The following is a 14,413-nucleotide window of genomic DNA, read 5'->3' as shown; positions in this document are numbered from 1 at the left end:
TGAAACTTGTTTTATTAGTTTCAGTAAAATATCTTGGATCTTTTTCCAAATATTACATATTGATTTATATATTTATTTATATCATTATATACAAATTATCATCTATATATAATGCCTGCACAGTATTTAATTTACAGATGGACTATAATTTAATCTAATCGGTGCCCTGTTGATGAACATTTGGGTTGTTTTAAAGCCTTAAATTTTTTCAACTGGTAACGAAGTCATGAAGATTCATGACTATTGTATCTCCTTGATAGGTCATACTTTTATTCAGAATGCCTCTTGCTATCTCACTGAATGTTTTTTTACTTTGAAATCTGTTTTGTTTGCTGGCATTGTTGCTATATCTACCTTTTCAGAATATGCTTGGTATTTTTTATTTTCAAACTTTCTATGACATTCAATATTTTATGACTCTTATAAACAAATAGATTTTCTAGGTTTGCTCAGTCTTACTAATACATTCACATTTATTATATTTATTGATGTGTTTGGACTTGATCTTCCATCTTATTATGTATTTTCTCTTCATGCCTTCTGATTCTTTTCCTTTCATGCTGTTTGTTGGATTTATCAGTTAACACGTTTTCTCCCTGTTTCTCTTCTTGTCTTCCTTACTCATCTTTATCTCCTCTTAGTGATTTCAGTTTGTACATCTTACTTTTATTCTTCTGGTGATTATCTTTAAATTTGAGTTGGATTGGTCTCTGGAGTTAATATGTTTCTCTGTCCTCCTCCTGGAGAAGACTAGAACCTTAGGCCTCTTTACCAATCTTCCTCCCTTCCACACTATGTGCTATGGTGAGATGATCTGGGATTTTAGTTTCAGACTGTGTCCTTTTAATATATTTTCTACATTATTCATGAGCAGTTATTTAACCTAATAATTTTTTTATGGTTTCTGTGCTCATCACTGTTTCTTGTAGCCCACATTATCATTTTTCGTGAATTCATTGTTTTTGCTGGGGTATATACTTAAGAAACTCTTTTCAGAGAGGGTAGGTATATTATATGGGTTGTACTTCAGTCCTTACGTGTCTGAAAATGATTTCAATTTGAATGCTACTTTGGCTAGGTATATGATTCTAGATTCAAAATCATTTTGTCTCAGACTTTTAAAATATTATTCCACTGTGTTCTGGCATCTGATGTTTGTCAGTAAGAAAACTGATGCCAGTCTGATTCTCGTTCCTTTCAATAATCTGTTTTATTTTTCTCTCTTAATTTTAAAAATTATATTCTAAAGTTTCCCCATGATATGTCAATATGTCTTTTTCATTCTTTTCCCATTCATTCTATTTTATACTCAGTAGATTCCATTGGGGAGCTTTTTCTTCAGCTCTGAGAAATCACCTTCGCCTTCTCCTTATTTAATTAATTTTCCTCCATTTCTCTCTGTTCTCTCCTAGAATGCCAGTTATACAGGCAGAATCACTTAAGAATGTTTTTGGCTTTAAGTAAGGAAAACCCTATTAACAGTGTTTAAGCTAAGTGGTAATTTCTGTGAAGTGAATGGTCAGAATCTGGTTGCTGTTTGTGTGGCAGAGAAATAAGCACATTTCTAATTAGACTCTTTTCTGCCCACCCCCTAACCCTCCCTCCCCCCACCGCCCCCATGTTGTTTTGAATGGTTACAGTAGTCAGCAAACTGAATCTGCTGGTGAAATGCAGGGAGTTGCTGTGGCATCTTCAGCAGGTGTTGAAGTCACAAATGAGAAGCAAAGCAAGAAGAAGAGCAAAACTGCAGCAAATGCTGTACTAAAGCCAAATCCTTTGGACCAAACTTGTATTCACCCGGAATCATATGACATAGCGATGAGGTAAGTCTGAGGCCCATGTGAGAGTTTTCTGTGCCCAGAGTGAGTGCTCTACAGCAAATGGCCTTTTGTTTTGGCATAATGGAGACTTTAAAAATATGACCATGTTTAACATGACAACATTTTTCAGAAGTTCCAGATTGCTGACTTATGCGGCACATTATTTTATTTCAGTGAGGAATGAAACCATTATTCCTGGAGCAATGTCAAGCTCATAAACCCTGGTCCTAATGGTGAAGTGGGTGTAATGGAAATAGCATGGCACCCTCCTCTGTTTGTTTTGGAAATTAACAAGACACAAATGACTAGCACCTGGCTTAATGCTTGTGCTTATCTAAAGATAAAGCCCTTTAGTAAACAGCCAACTCTCAGATTTCTTAAGAAATGTTGCCCTGCTTAGTTATTATAGAGTTTAAGAAATGATGTACTTTTAATGAGCATACATTAATTAACACAGGGGGAAGTTTGAGTAGAAGGGAAACTTTAATATTAGACATTAAAAGAGAAAACTTTGATACCACATTTGATTAGTTGAAAAATTTTAATTAGTTCAAAAACCATGACCTCCTACATAACTAAATATTTTAAGGCTTTTAATGAATTAAATGACAGTGAGTTTTAAAATAGTGGATATTTTAATTTTCATTGAATCTAAAGTAAGATTTTTAACTTGTTTTAAAAATAATTTATATTTGATTATTTTAAGAAATATAATTTTAGTTTCTTTTAAAAATGTTTAAGATCGTAAAGACTACTGCACATTATAGAAAACTTAGAAAATATAAAAGGAAGTAAAAAATAATATTCTGTCAACATCAAAAGCAGTCGTATCTGTTTTTCTCCCAACATTTTATTGTGAAAAATTTTAACATAGAGAAAAGTTGAAAAAAAATTTTGCAGTGAATTCCTGTATACCCACATCCAGATTTTATCATTTACATTTTACTATGCCTGTTTTTCCACTTATCTACCCATCTATTTGTCCATGAGTCCATCTCTTTCTTTATACATATTTTAAAGAAAATTGCAGACATCAACACACTGTCAGCTAATACTTTGGCATGTATATCATTAACTAGAACTCAATAATTCCTATTTTTTTTTCTTTTGAAGTAAAATTCATATACATTTTAATTATAAGTGTTCAAGAGCTGAATTTTGGCAAATAAATACCTACATCTGTGTAACCCAAACCTCTATCAAGATAAAAAACATTGCCATCATCCTAGAACGTTCCCTTGTACCTCTTCCTAGAAAATCCCTGCCTAGCCTCTCAGCACTAACCATGTGTTCTCATTTCTTCAGCCAGATTAGTTTGCCTCTTCTTGAACTTCATGTAAATGATATCACACAGTGTACTCTTCTGTATAAAGCTTCTTTCAACATGTTTAGAGATTTTTAATTCATGTTGTAACATGGATAAGTATTTTTATTGCTGAATAATATGCCATTGTATGACTGTACCATAGTTTATTCTCCTTATTGAAGGAAGCTTGCCTATTTCCAGTTTTTTGGTTATTCCAGTTTTGGGTTATTATGAGTAAAACTGCTATGAACATTCTTCTATAATTTTTTGTTGTTGTTGACATTTTTTTTTCATTTATCTTGGAAAATTACTTAGGAGAGGATTCGCTGGGTCATAAATCAGGTGAGTGTTTAGTTTTCTTAGAAACTTCTAGACTACGCTCCAGTGTAGTTGTACCATTTTACACTTCACCAACAATGCTAAGAGTAACTCTTTGCCATCATTTGATGTTAGTCTTTTTAATTTTAGCCATTCTAGTATATGTGTGTATGTGGTAGTATCTCATTGTGGTTTTAATTTGCATTTCCCTGGTGACAGTGAGCACTTTTTCATGTGCTTATTAGCCATTTGTGTAGCTTCTTTTGTGAACTATCTGTTCATATCATTTAGCCATTTTCTAATTGAGTTGTTTACCTTTTTTATTATTGAGTTGTGGGAATGTTAAAAACATATGCTTTTTCTTTTTTAATAGATCTTTATTGGAGTATAATTGCTTTACAATACTGTGTTAGCTTCTGTTGTACACCAAAGTGAATCAGCCATATGCATACATGTGTCCCTGTATTCCCTTCCTCTTGAGCCTCCCTCCCATCCTCCCTTTCCCACCCCTCTAGGTCATTGCAAAGCACCGAGCTGATCTCCCTGTGCTATGCTACTGCTTCCTGCTAGCTATTTTACATTTGGTAGTGTATATATGTTGATGCTACTCACACTTCACCCCAGTTTCCCCCTCCCACCCCACGTCCTCAAGTCCATTCCCTATGTCTACATCTTTATTCCTGCCCTGCAACTATGTTCATCAGTACCATGTATGTTTTTTTAGATCCATATATATGCATTAGAATACAGTATTTGTTTTTCTGACTTACTTCACTCTGTGTGACAGACTCTAAGTACACCCACCTCACTAAAAATAACTCAATTTCGTTTCTTCTTATGGCTGAGTAATATTCCATTGTGTAAATGTGCCACATCTTCTTTATCCATTCATCTGTCAATGGACATTTAGCTTGGTTCCATGTCCTGGCTATTGTAAATAGTGCTGCAGTGAACACTGTGGTACATGTCTCTTTTTGAATTATGGTTTTCTCAGGGTATATGCCCAGTAATGGGATTGCTGGATCATATGGTAATTCTATTTTTAGTTTTTTAAGGAACCTCCATACTGTTTTCCATAGTGGTTGTATCAATTTACATTCCCACTAACAGTGCAGGAGGGTTCCCTTTTCACCACACCCTTTCCAACATTTATCGTTTCTCGATTTCTTGATCATAGCCATTCTGACTGGCATGAGGTGATACCTCATTCTAGTTTTGATTTGCATTTCTCTAATAATTAGTGATGTTGACTCTTGTTTTCATGTGCCTCTTGGCCATCTGTATGTCTTCCTTGGTGAAATGTCTATTTAGGTCTTCTGCCCATTTTTAATTGGATTGTTTGTTTTTTTGATATCGAGCTTCATGAGCTGTTTGTATATTTTGGAGATTAATCCTTTGTCTGTTGTTTCATTTGCAAATATTTTCTCCCATTCTGAGAGTTGTCTTTTTGTCTTGTTTATGGTTTCCCTTGCTGTGCAAAAGCTTTTAAGTTTAATTAAGTCCCATTTGTTTATTTTTGTATTTATTTCTGTAACTCTAGGAGGTGGGTCAAAAAAGATCATGCTGTGGTTTATGTCAGAGAGTATATTTCCTGTGTTTTCCTCTAAGAGTTTTACAGTGTCTGGTCTTACATTTAGGTCTTTAATCCATTTGGAGTTTATTTTTGTGTATGGTGTTAAGAAGTGTTCTAATTTCATTCTTTACATGTAGCTATCCAGTTTTCCTAGCACCACGTATTGAAGAAGCTGTCTTTTCTCCATTGTACATTCTTGCCTCCTTTGTCATAAATTAGGTGACCATATGTGCATGGGTTTATCTCTGGGATTTCTATCCTGTCCATTGGTCTATATTTCTATTTTTGTGCCAGTACCATACTGTCTTGATTACTGTAGCTTTGTGGTATAGTTTGAAGTTGGGGAGCCTGATTTTTCCAACTCCGTTTTTCTTTCTCAAGATTTCTTTGGGTATTCAGGGTCTTTTGTGTTTCCATATGAATTGTAAAATTTTTTGTTCCAATTCTGTGAAGAGTACCATTGGTAGTTTGATAGGGATTGCATTGAATCTGTAGATTGCTTTGGGTAGTATAATCATTTTCACAATATTGCTTCTTCCAATCTAGAACATAGTATATTTCTCCATCTGTTTATGTCATCTTTGATTTCATTCATCAGTGTTTTATAGTTTTCTGAGTACAAGTCTTCACCTCCACAGGCAAGTTTTTTCCTAGATATTCTTTTTGTTGCAATGGTAAATGGGGTTGTTTCCTTAATGTCTCTTTCTGATTTTTCATTGTTGGTGTATAGGAAAGCCACAGATTTCTGTGCATTAATTTTGTATCCTACAACCTTACCAAATTCATTGTTTAGTTCTAGTAGTTTTCTTGTGGCATCTTTAGGATTTTCTATGTATAGTATCGTGTCCTCTGCAAACAGTGACAGTTTTACTTCTTTTCCCATTTGTATTTCTTTTATTTCTTTTTCTTCTCTGATTGCCGTGGCTAGGACTTCCAAAACTATGTTGAATAAGAGTGGCAAGAGTGGTCATCCTTGTCTTGTTCCTGATCTTTGTGGAAATGCTTTCAGTTTTTCACCATTGAGTATGATGCTTGCTGTGGCTTTCTCATATATGGCCTTTATTATGTTGAGGTAGGTTCCCTCTATGCCCATTTTCTGGAGAGTTTTTATTGTAAATGAGTGTTGAATTTTGTCAGAAGCTTTTCCTGCATCTTTTGAGATGATCATACGGTTTTTATTACTTAATTTGTTAATGTGGTGTATCACATTGATTGATTTGCATATCTTGAAGAATCCTTGCATACCTGGGGTAAATCCCAGTTGATCATGGTATATATGATTCTTTTAATGTGTTGTTGGATTCTGTTTGCTAGTATTTTGTTCAGGATTTGTGCATCTATGTTCATCAGTGATATTGGTCTATAATTTTCTTTTCTTTTTACGGTACACGGGCCTCTCACTGTTGTGGCCTCTCCCATTGCGGAGCACAGGCTCCGGACGCACAGGCTCAGCGGCCATGGCTCACAGGCCTAGCCACTCCGTGGCATGTGGGATCTTCCCGGACCAGGGCTGGAACCTGCATCCCCTGCATTCACAGGCAGATTCTTATCCACTGTGCCACCAGGGAAGCCCCTCCCCTATAATTTTCTTTTTTTGTGATATCTTTTTCTGGTTTGGGTATCAGGGTGATGGTGGCTTCATAGAATGAGTTTGGGAGTGTTTCTCCCTCTGCAATTTTTTGGAAGAGTTTGAGAAGGATCGATGTTAGCTCTTCTCTAAATGTTTGATAGAATTCACCTGTGAAGCCATCTGGTCCTGGACTTTTGTTTGTTGGAAGATTTTTAATTATGGTTTCAATTTCATTACTTGTGATAGGTCTGTTTATATTTTCCAATGCTTCCTGGTTCAATCTTGGAAAATTGTACCTTTCCAAGAATTTGTCCATTTCTTCTTGGTTGTCCATTTTATTGGTATATAGTTGTTTGTAGTAGTCTCTTATAATCCTTTGTGTTGCTGCAGTGTCAGTTGTGATTTCTCCTTTTTCATTTCTAATTTTATTGATTTGCATCCTCTCCCTTTTTTTCTTGATGGATCTGGCTAAGGGTCTATCAATTTTGTTTATCTTCTCAAAGAACCAGCTTGTAGTTTTATTGTTCTTTGCTATTGTTTTCTTCATTTCTATTTCATTTATTTCTGCTCTGATATTTATGGTTACTTTCCTTCTACTTACTTTGGGTTTTCTTTGTTCTTCTTTCTCTAGTTGTTTTCAGTGTTGGGTTAGATTGTTTATTTGTGATTTTTCTTGTTTCTTGAGGTGAGATTGAATTGCTATAAAGTTCACTGTTAGAACTGCTTTTGCTGCATCCCATAGGTTTTGGGTCATTGTGTTTTTGTTGTCATTTGTTTCTAGGTATTTTTTTATTTCTTCTTTGATTTCTTCAGGGATCTCTTGGTTATTTAGTAGCACATGTTTAGCCTCCATGTATTTGTGTTTTATACAAATTTTCTTCCTGTAATTGATTTCCAGTCTCATAGCGTTGTGGTCAGAAAATATGCTTGATAAGAATTCAGTTTTCTTAAATTTTCCAAGGCTTGATTTGTGACCCAAGATGTGATCTATCCTGGAGAATGTTCCATGTGCACTTGAGAAGAAAGGGTATTCTGCCACTTTTCGGTGGAACGTTTTATAAATATCAATTAAATCTATCTGGTCTATTGTGTCATTTAAAGCTTGTGTTTCCTTATTTATTTTCTGTTTGAATGATCTGTCCATTGGTGTAAGTGGCATGTTAAAAGTTCCCTACTATTACTGTGTTACTGTCAATTTCTCCTTTCATGGTTGTTAACATTTGCCTTATGTATTGAGGTGCTCCTGTGTTGGGTGCATAAACATTTATAATTGTTATATCTTCTTCTTGGATTGATCCTTTGATCATTATGTAGGGTCCCTCCTTGTCTCTTGTAACAGTCTTTATTTTTAAGTTTATTTTGTCTGATATGAGTGTTGCTACTCCAGCTTTCTTTTGATTTCCATTTGCATGGAATATCATTTTCCATCCCCTCACTTTCAGTCTGTATGTGTCCCTAGGTCTGAAGTGAGTCTTTTGTAGGCAGCATATATATGGGTCTTGTTTTTGTATCTGTTCAGCCAGTCTCTGTCTTTTGGTTGGGGCATTTAATCCATTTACATTCAAGGTTATTATTGATATGTATGTTCCTATTACCATTTTCTTAATTGTTTCGTGTTTGTTTTTGTGGGTCTTTTTCTTCTCTTGCGTTTCCCGCCTAGACATGTTTCTTTAGCGTTTGTTGTAAGGCTGATTTGGTGGTGCTGAATTCTCTTAGCTTTTCCTTGTTTGAAAAGCTTTTGATATCTCCCTTGCATCTGAATGAGATCCTTGCTGGATAGAGCAATCTTGGTTGTAGATTTTTCTCTTTCAACACTTTATGTATATCCTGCAACTCCCTTCTGGCCTGCAGAGTTTCTGCTGAAAAATCGGCTGATAACCTTATGGGGACTCCTTTGTATGTTATTTTTTGTTTTTCCCTTGAATTTAATTTTTATTAGTTTGATTAATATGTGTCTTGGTTTGTTTTTCCTAGAGTTTATCCTGTATGGGACTCTCTTGTGCTTCCTGGACTTGAGTGACTGTTTTCTTTCCCATTTTAGGGAAGTTTTCAACTGTAATCTCTTCAAATATTTTCTCAGACCCTTTCTTTTTCTCTTCTTCTTCTGGGACCCCCATAATTCAAATGTGGTGCATTTAGCATTGTCCCAGAGGTCTCTCAGATTGTCTTCAATTCTTTTCATCTTTTTTCTTTATTCTGCTCCTTGGCAGTTATTTCCACCATTTTGTCTTCCAGCTCACTTATTCATTCTTCTGCCTCAGTTATTCTGTTATTGATTCCTTCTAGTGTATTTTTCATTTCAGTTATTGTGTTGTTCATCTCTGTTGGTTTGTTCTTTAGATCTTTGTTAAACATTTTTTTGTATTTTCTCAATCCATGCTTCTATTCTGTTTCCAAGATTCTGGATCATCTTTACTCTCTGAATTCTTTTTCAGGTAGATTGCCTATTTTCTCTTCATTTATTTGGTCTTACAGGTTTTTACCTCGCTCCTTCATCTGTGACATATTTTTTTTGCTGTCTCTTTTTTTTTTTTTTTTGAGTGGGATTGTGTCCCTGTCTTAGTGGTTATTTGGCCTGAGGCTTCCAACACTGGAATTTGGTGGCTGTTGGGTAGAGCTGGGTCTTGGTGCTGAGATGAGGACCTCTGTTTGACCTCACTCCAGTTAATATTCCCTGAGATCTGAGGTTCTCTGTTAGTCCAGTGGTTCCAACACAGACCTCCCACCGCAGGAGCTTTGGCCCGACCCCTGGCTCGTGAACCAAGATCCCGCAAGCAGCATGCAGTGGCAAAAAAAAAAAAGAGAGAAAGAGAGAGAGAGAACAATAACAAAGTGAAAAATAAAATTAGACTAGGAAACTAACAGATATGTTAGAAAGAATATAAAAATAAAAATATAGGTGAATCAACAACCAGAAGGTACAACAGTACCACAATAGTAAAAAAGGAGGGAAAAGAGAAAAAAAAAAAGGTAAGGGGAAAGGCCGTGGTTGTGGAGGGCAGGGCCTAAGCAAGGGCAAGGTTTGGGTGATGGGTGGGGCCTATGCTTAGGGCCCACAGGGCTGGAAAAGGCCCTGGGGGCTGTGGGGGGTGGGGCTTAGGCTCAAGGAGCAGAAGGGGCCCAGGTGTGTCCCCCCACCCCTGGTCTCAGAGGGCGGGGGACCTCACCTGGGAGCCCACCAGGCTTCCTGGTCTTGAGTGGGCAGGGCATTCCTGCTCCTCCTCTCCTCTCCTGCTCCTCCAGTCCCTGAGGGCCCCTCCCACCTGCCTCTCCTGTTCTCCTGTTGATGTCCTTCCTATGCCCCCACTACCAATGCAGCCAGGGGTTGGCGGCAGGGGGGCCTTGGAGGGCAGGGGACCAGCCTGGGAGCTCAGAAGGCTACCAGGGCCCTGGTGGGTGGGGCAAACACCTTTTGCTCCTCTCCCACTCCTCCTGGAGGGTCACTCCTGCCTGCCTCTCCTGAACTCCCCTTGGCCTCCTTTGTATGCCCCCAAGACCAATGCGGCCAGGGAGGTGGGGGTGCCTTGGAGGACAGGGGACCAGCCTGGGAGCTCAGCAGGCTCCCCGGGCCCGAGTGGACTGGGCAGTCACCCTCAGCTCCTCTCCTGCTCCTCCAGAGGGTCCCTCCTGCTTACTTCTCCTGATCTCCCTGGCCTCAGGGGCGCTGATCCTGTCTGGCCTCCACTTCTCCTCCCCACTCTGTCCCCCACGTCCTACCGGTTCACTTGGGGGTTCCTTCCATCTCCTTGGGTGTAAGGGTCCCTCACCAGTGGCTGCCAGGTGCCCTAGTGGGGAGAAGATGCTAACTCAGCGTCTTCTCACACCACCATCTTGACTCTGCCCCCTAAAAACATATTCTGCATATTAGTCCTTTGTCAAATATATGTTCCACAAATATTTTGTCCCAGTTTGTGGCTTACATCTTTATTTTCTGATTAACATCTTTTGATGTGCAGAAGTTTTTAATTTTGATGATGTCTAATTTATCCGTTTTTTTCTTTTATATGAAGTTACTGCTTTATTTGTCCTAAGAAACTTTTGCCTACCTCAAGTCATGAATCTTTCCTCAATGTTTTCTTCTTAAAGCTTGATAGTTTTAATTTTGTTTTGTTTTAATATAAATTTATTTTATTTATTTATTTTTGGCTGCATTGGGTCTTCGTTGCTGTGCACGGGCCTCCAGTTGTGGCGCACAGGCTTCTCATTGCGGTGGCTTCTCCTACTGTGGAGCTCGGGCTCCAGGCATGTGGTCTTCAGTAGTTGTGGCTCGAGGGCTCTAGAGCACAGGCTCAGTAGTTGTGGCACCCGGGCCCAGCTGCTCCGTGGCATGTGGGATCTTCCCGGACCAGGGCTCGAACCAGTGTCCTCTGCACTGGCAGACAGATTCCTAACTACTGTGCCACCATGGAAGCCCAAGCTTGATGGTTTTAACTTTCACATTTAAGTCAGTGATATATCTGCAGTTACATTTTGTGTATGATTTGAAGTAGGGGTCAAGGTTCATTTTCTTTCTTCATTATGAACATTTAGTTATTCCAGCACCAATTTGAAAAACAATAGCAACAACACAACTTTTCTTTACCCATTGTTTTGTACCTTTGTTGCAAGTCAGATGACTGTGTAAGTGTGGGTCTATTTCTGGCTCTCTATTCTGTTTCTCTGATCTGTTTGTCAATACCACAGTATCTTTATTACTGTAGTTTTATGCTAAGTTTCTAAGTCAGGTAGTGTCAGTCCTCCAACTTTTTTTTTTTAATATTGCTCTGAATAGTCTAGATGATTTGATTTTCCTATAAATTTTAGAATGAGCTTGTCAATTTACATTAAAAAAAACAAAACCTGGTGGGATTATGATTGGGATTGCATTGAGTCTAGGTGAATTTAGGAACAGTTGATGTTCTCATAATATTTCTTGAGTCTTTTCATCATGAACTTATTTTCTTTCCATTTATTTAGATCTTCTGTCATTTCTCTCAGCAATGTTTTTTAGTTTCTAGTGTAGAGGTCTTGCATATGTTTTATTAAATGTATTTTATTCTTTTCAGCACTATTGTAAATGGAATATTTTTTAACTTGTTGCTAATTGTTTGCTGCTAATATGTAAAAACACAGTTGATTTTTTTGTAGTAACCTTGTATCCCGTGGCCTTGCTAAATTCACTTACTAGTTCTTAGTATGTGCTTGTAGATTCTTTAAATTTCCCTATATAAACAATTACGTTATCAGCAAATAGATGAAAGCTTTACTACTTCTTTTTTAATCTTCATGCTTTTTATTTCTTTTTCTTGCCTATTACAACGGCCAGGACTTTCAGTACTATGTTGAATAAGAGTGGTGAGAATGGGCATCCTTGTCCCATTCTTAATCCTAGCACGTGGTTCTCATTTTTTTAATATTAAATAAAATTGTGGTCTCATATTATAGTAATTGTATTTTTAGTGTTTGTTGTTTGAGAAGAGGCATATGTACACATGGATTTACAGACTTCTTGCAACAATTGACATCTCCATGGGCACTAAATTAGCATTTTGCTCTGTGCAAAGCCAGTGTCTTTTTTTAATTTTTGTTTGTTTCTATGATGTAGTTCTAATGTGGTTTATAAGTTTTTCTATTTGCTTTCTAATATAAGCACAAATTGTTTGTTTCTGCATATCCCTTTTTAAAAGACTAAATAATATTCCATCAGGTGATGGAACTGCAGTTTAGTAATAGTAGTACTAGTAGGGGTTCCTTATGATGGGTTCCTAGAAGTGGAATTACTCTGCCAAAGGGTTTGAAAGTTTATGTGGCTCTTAATATACATTGCCAAGTAACATACTGATTTGCAATGCCACCAGCAGTGTTCAAGCCTGAGAAATCTTGAGTTTCTCCTGTCAGACAGGATTTCTCTACCAGTTTTCACATGGGCTAGTTTCTGCATGTGGAGCCCTACCAGTGACTGCACCCTTCGCTATGCTTCCTTTGGGAGTACGCTTGTCTCTCACAAGCAGGGTACTTGAGGACTTTTTCATGGAAAATTTCTCTACATGAAGTTCAACTCCTGACCTTTAAAATCTGGAGACAAACTGGTAATTTATCTCATTGTGCTTACCATCCCCGTTATCCACTTTGGAACTGCGATGGCCTTTTCTGGCTTTCAAGTATACTTAGTAAAGACATCACCCAACATATAGGTAGTTCAAACTTTCATATAGTGTTAAAAGAGTGTCTTCCCAGGGAAGAAAAGCCCACTATGGATGTGATTAGGTCATCACTGGTTTGACTTCAGTTCTGTAAAAGTAAGTTCCATTGCAGTAAATTTCATTTTTAGTTATATTAGAAAAGCAGTAGGAACATAAATAGCTTTAATGCTACCCTACCATGATGTCACTCCCAGAAATACAACAAAATGTGAAGCCATCAAGTCTTTTTACTTTTGTATTTATGATATTCTCTCTCACATTCATATTTTAGAAAACTGAGATCATGGTATTTTGTAACCTAAGTTAGTCATTTAGTGGTTTTAAAAAGTCTACTCTTTTTTTGGACTACTTTTATTATTTATATTACTTAAAAGTTTTATTTACATGTAGGGATTCTCTATTAAATATTAAAGTGTTGTATGGGCTGAATTTTTTTCAAGTTTATTTAATTTTATATCTGCTTATAATGCTATTATGTTTTTGACATATGAATGTTTAATTTTTATGAAGTAAACCTACTATTCTTTTTCATGCTTTTATGCAAATTGATCTTCTCTTAAGATACCTGATTTCTAAGATCAATTCAGTGTTCCCCATATTCTTTTTCATGTTCTTTATGGTTTCATTTTTTACTCTGTGAATTTTATTGCTGATGATTTCATTCATCACTTCAAATGTACAAAGCACTGTGGTGGGGCCTGAAGAATATAAAAATGAATAGAGGTGATTTCTGGTCCTAAGGAGCCTACCAAAATAGGGAGGATGAGACTCATTCACAAATAACCATAGTAAAGGTCAATAATTAGTAAGGGTCCTTTGCAAAGCACAAAGTTGTTCACAGGAGAAAGATCTCATTTCCAGATAGGAGTTTCTTATAAGGTTTCTTGCAGGAGGTGACATTTGGGCTAGGTCTTTCAGCCAGTAGAAAGAGGAAAAAAGATGTTTATAGGGTTGGAGACCAAAAAATATAGCTCAGGTCAGATTTGAGGATTAGTTAATAGTCCAATAAAAACAAACATTCATTGAGTATTTCCTCATTACCAGGCACTTTAGAAGCATCATTTTGTTTAAACCCCACAGCAATCTTAAGGAGGTTAGTACTATTAGTATTCCCACTTCTTTAGGTGTACAAAGTCTCAGATGGGTGAAGTAGAATGCCTAAGATAAGTCAGCTGGTGGAACCAAGATTTGAACCAGATCTGTGACACTCCAAAGCCTGAGCTCACAATTCAAAAGCTAGTTTGGAGCCAGATTTAAATGTAATAGTAATAGTCTTTCAGATTTAAGGGAATCATACCCTTAAAGACAGTCTGTGTTCAGCACAGAAATGTAACAAGGCTTGTGTTTTGTGTGCTTCTAAAGGAAAAAAAAAAAAACCCGAATATCTGTAATATGCTAGCTTTGACTGTTATTCTCTATCATCACATGGCTGAAATTAGACTCTCTCTTTCTTCTGGAGAAAACATTACCTCCTCCAATAAAGGAAACTTTGCCTATTTATTTTATTAAGGGATCTGTAAGAAATGGATTCTTCACATAGAGTATGTAGAATTTTATGCTGTTCTGCTGCAGGCATGGTGTTTCCTGAGTATTGCACTGAAAAGAATTCCTTTCATTATGCTTTTTAGAATGAGACATGTACAT

At 36.9% G+C, this 14,413-nt stretch overlaps 1 protein-coding gene across 3 annotated transcripts in view; it reads left to right on the top strand.

The window, feature by feature from the left end:
* Positions 1-14,413, top strand: part of SRBD1 (S1 RNA binding domain 1) — a 222,030-nt gene that overhangs the window by 190,380 nt on the left and 17,237 nt on the right. For 2 of the 3 annotated variants that reach the window (XM_024753615.1, XM_024753617.1), the window contains exon 19: positions 1,641-1,823. In XM_024753615.1, the coding sequence (XP_024609383.1) occupies positions 1,641-1,823 (183 nt within the window). The remainder of the gene's footprint in view (positions 1-1,640; positions 1,824-14,413) is intronic. The other variant, XM_024753616.1, reaches the window with a different exon arrangement.

This window comes from Neophocaena asiaeorientalis, unplaced genomic scaffold (assembly GCF_003031525.2).
Source record: "Neophocaena asiaeorientalis asiaeorientalis breed wild unplaced genomic scaffold, Neophocaena_asiaeorientalis_V1.1 scaffold171, whole genome shotgun sequence".
Taxonomy (NCBI): domain Eukaryota; kingdom Metazoa; phylum Chordata; class Mammalia; order Artiodactyla; family Phocoenidae; genus Neophocaena; species Neophocaena asiaeorientalis.
Note: the sequence above shows the minus strand (reverse complement) of the source record. Positions and strands in the feature narration are given on the sequence as shown.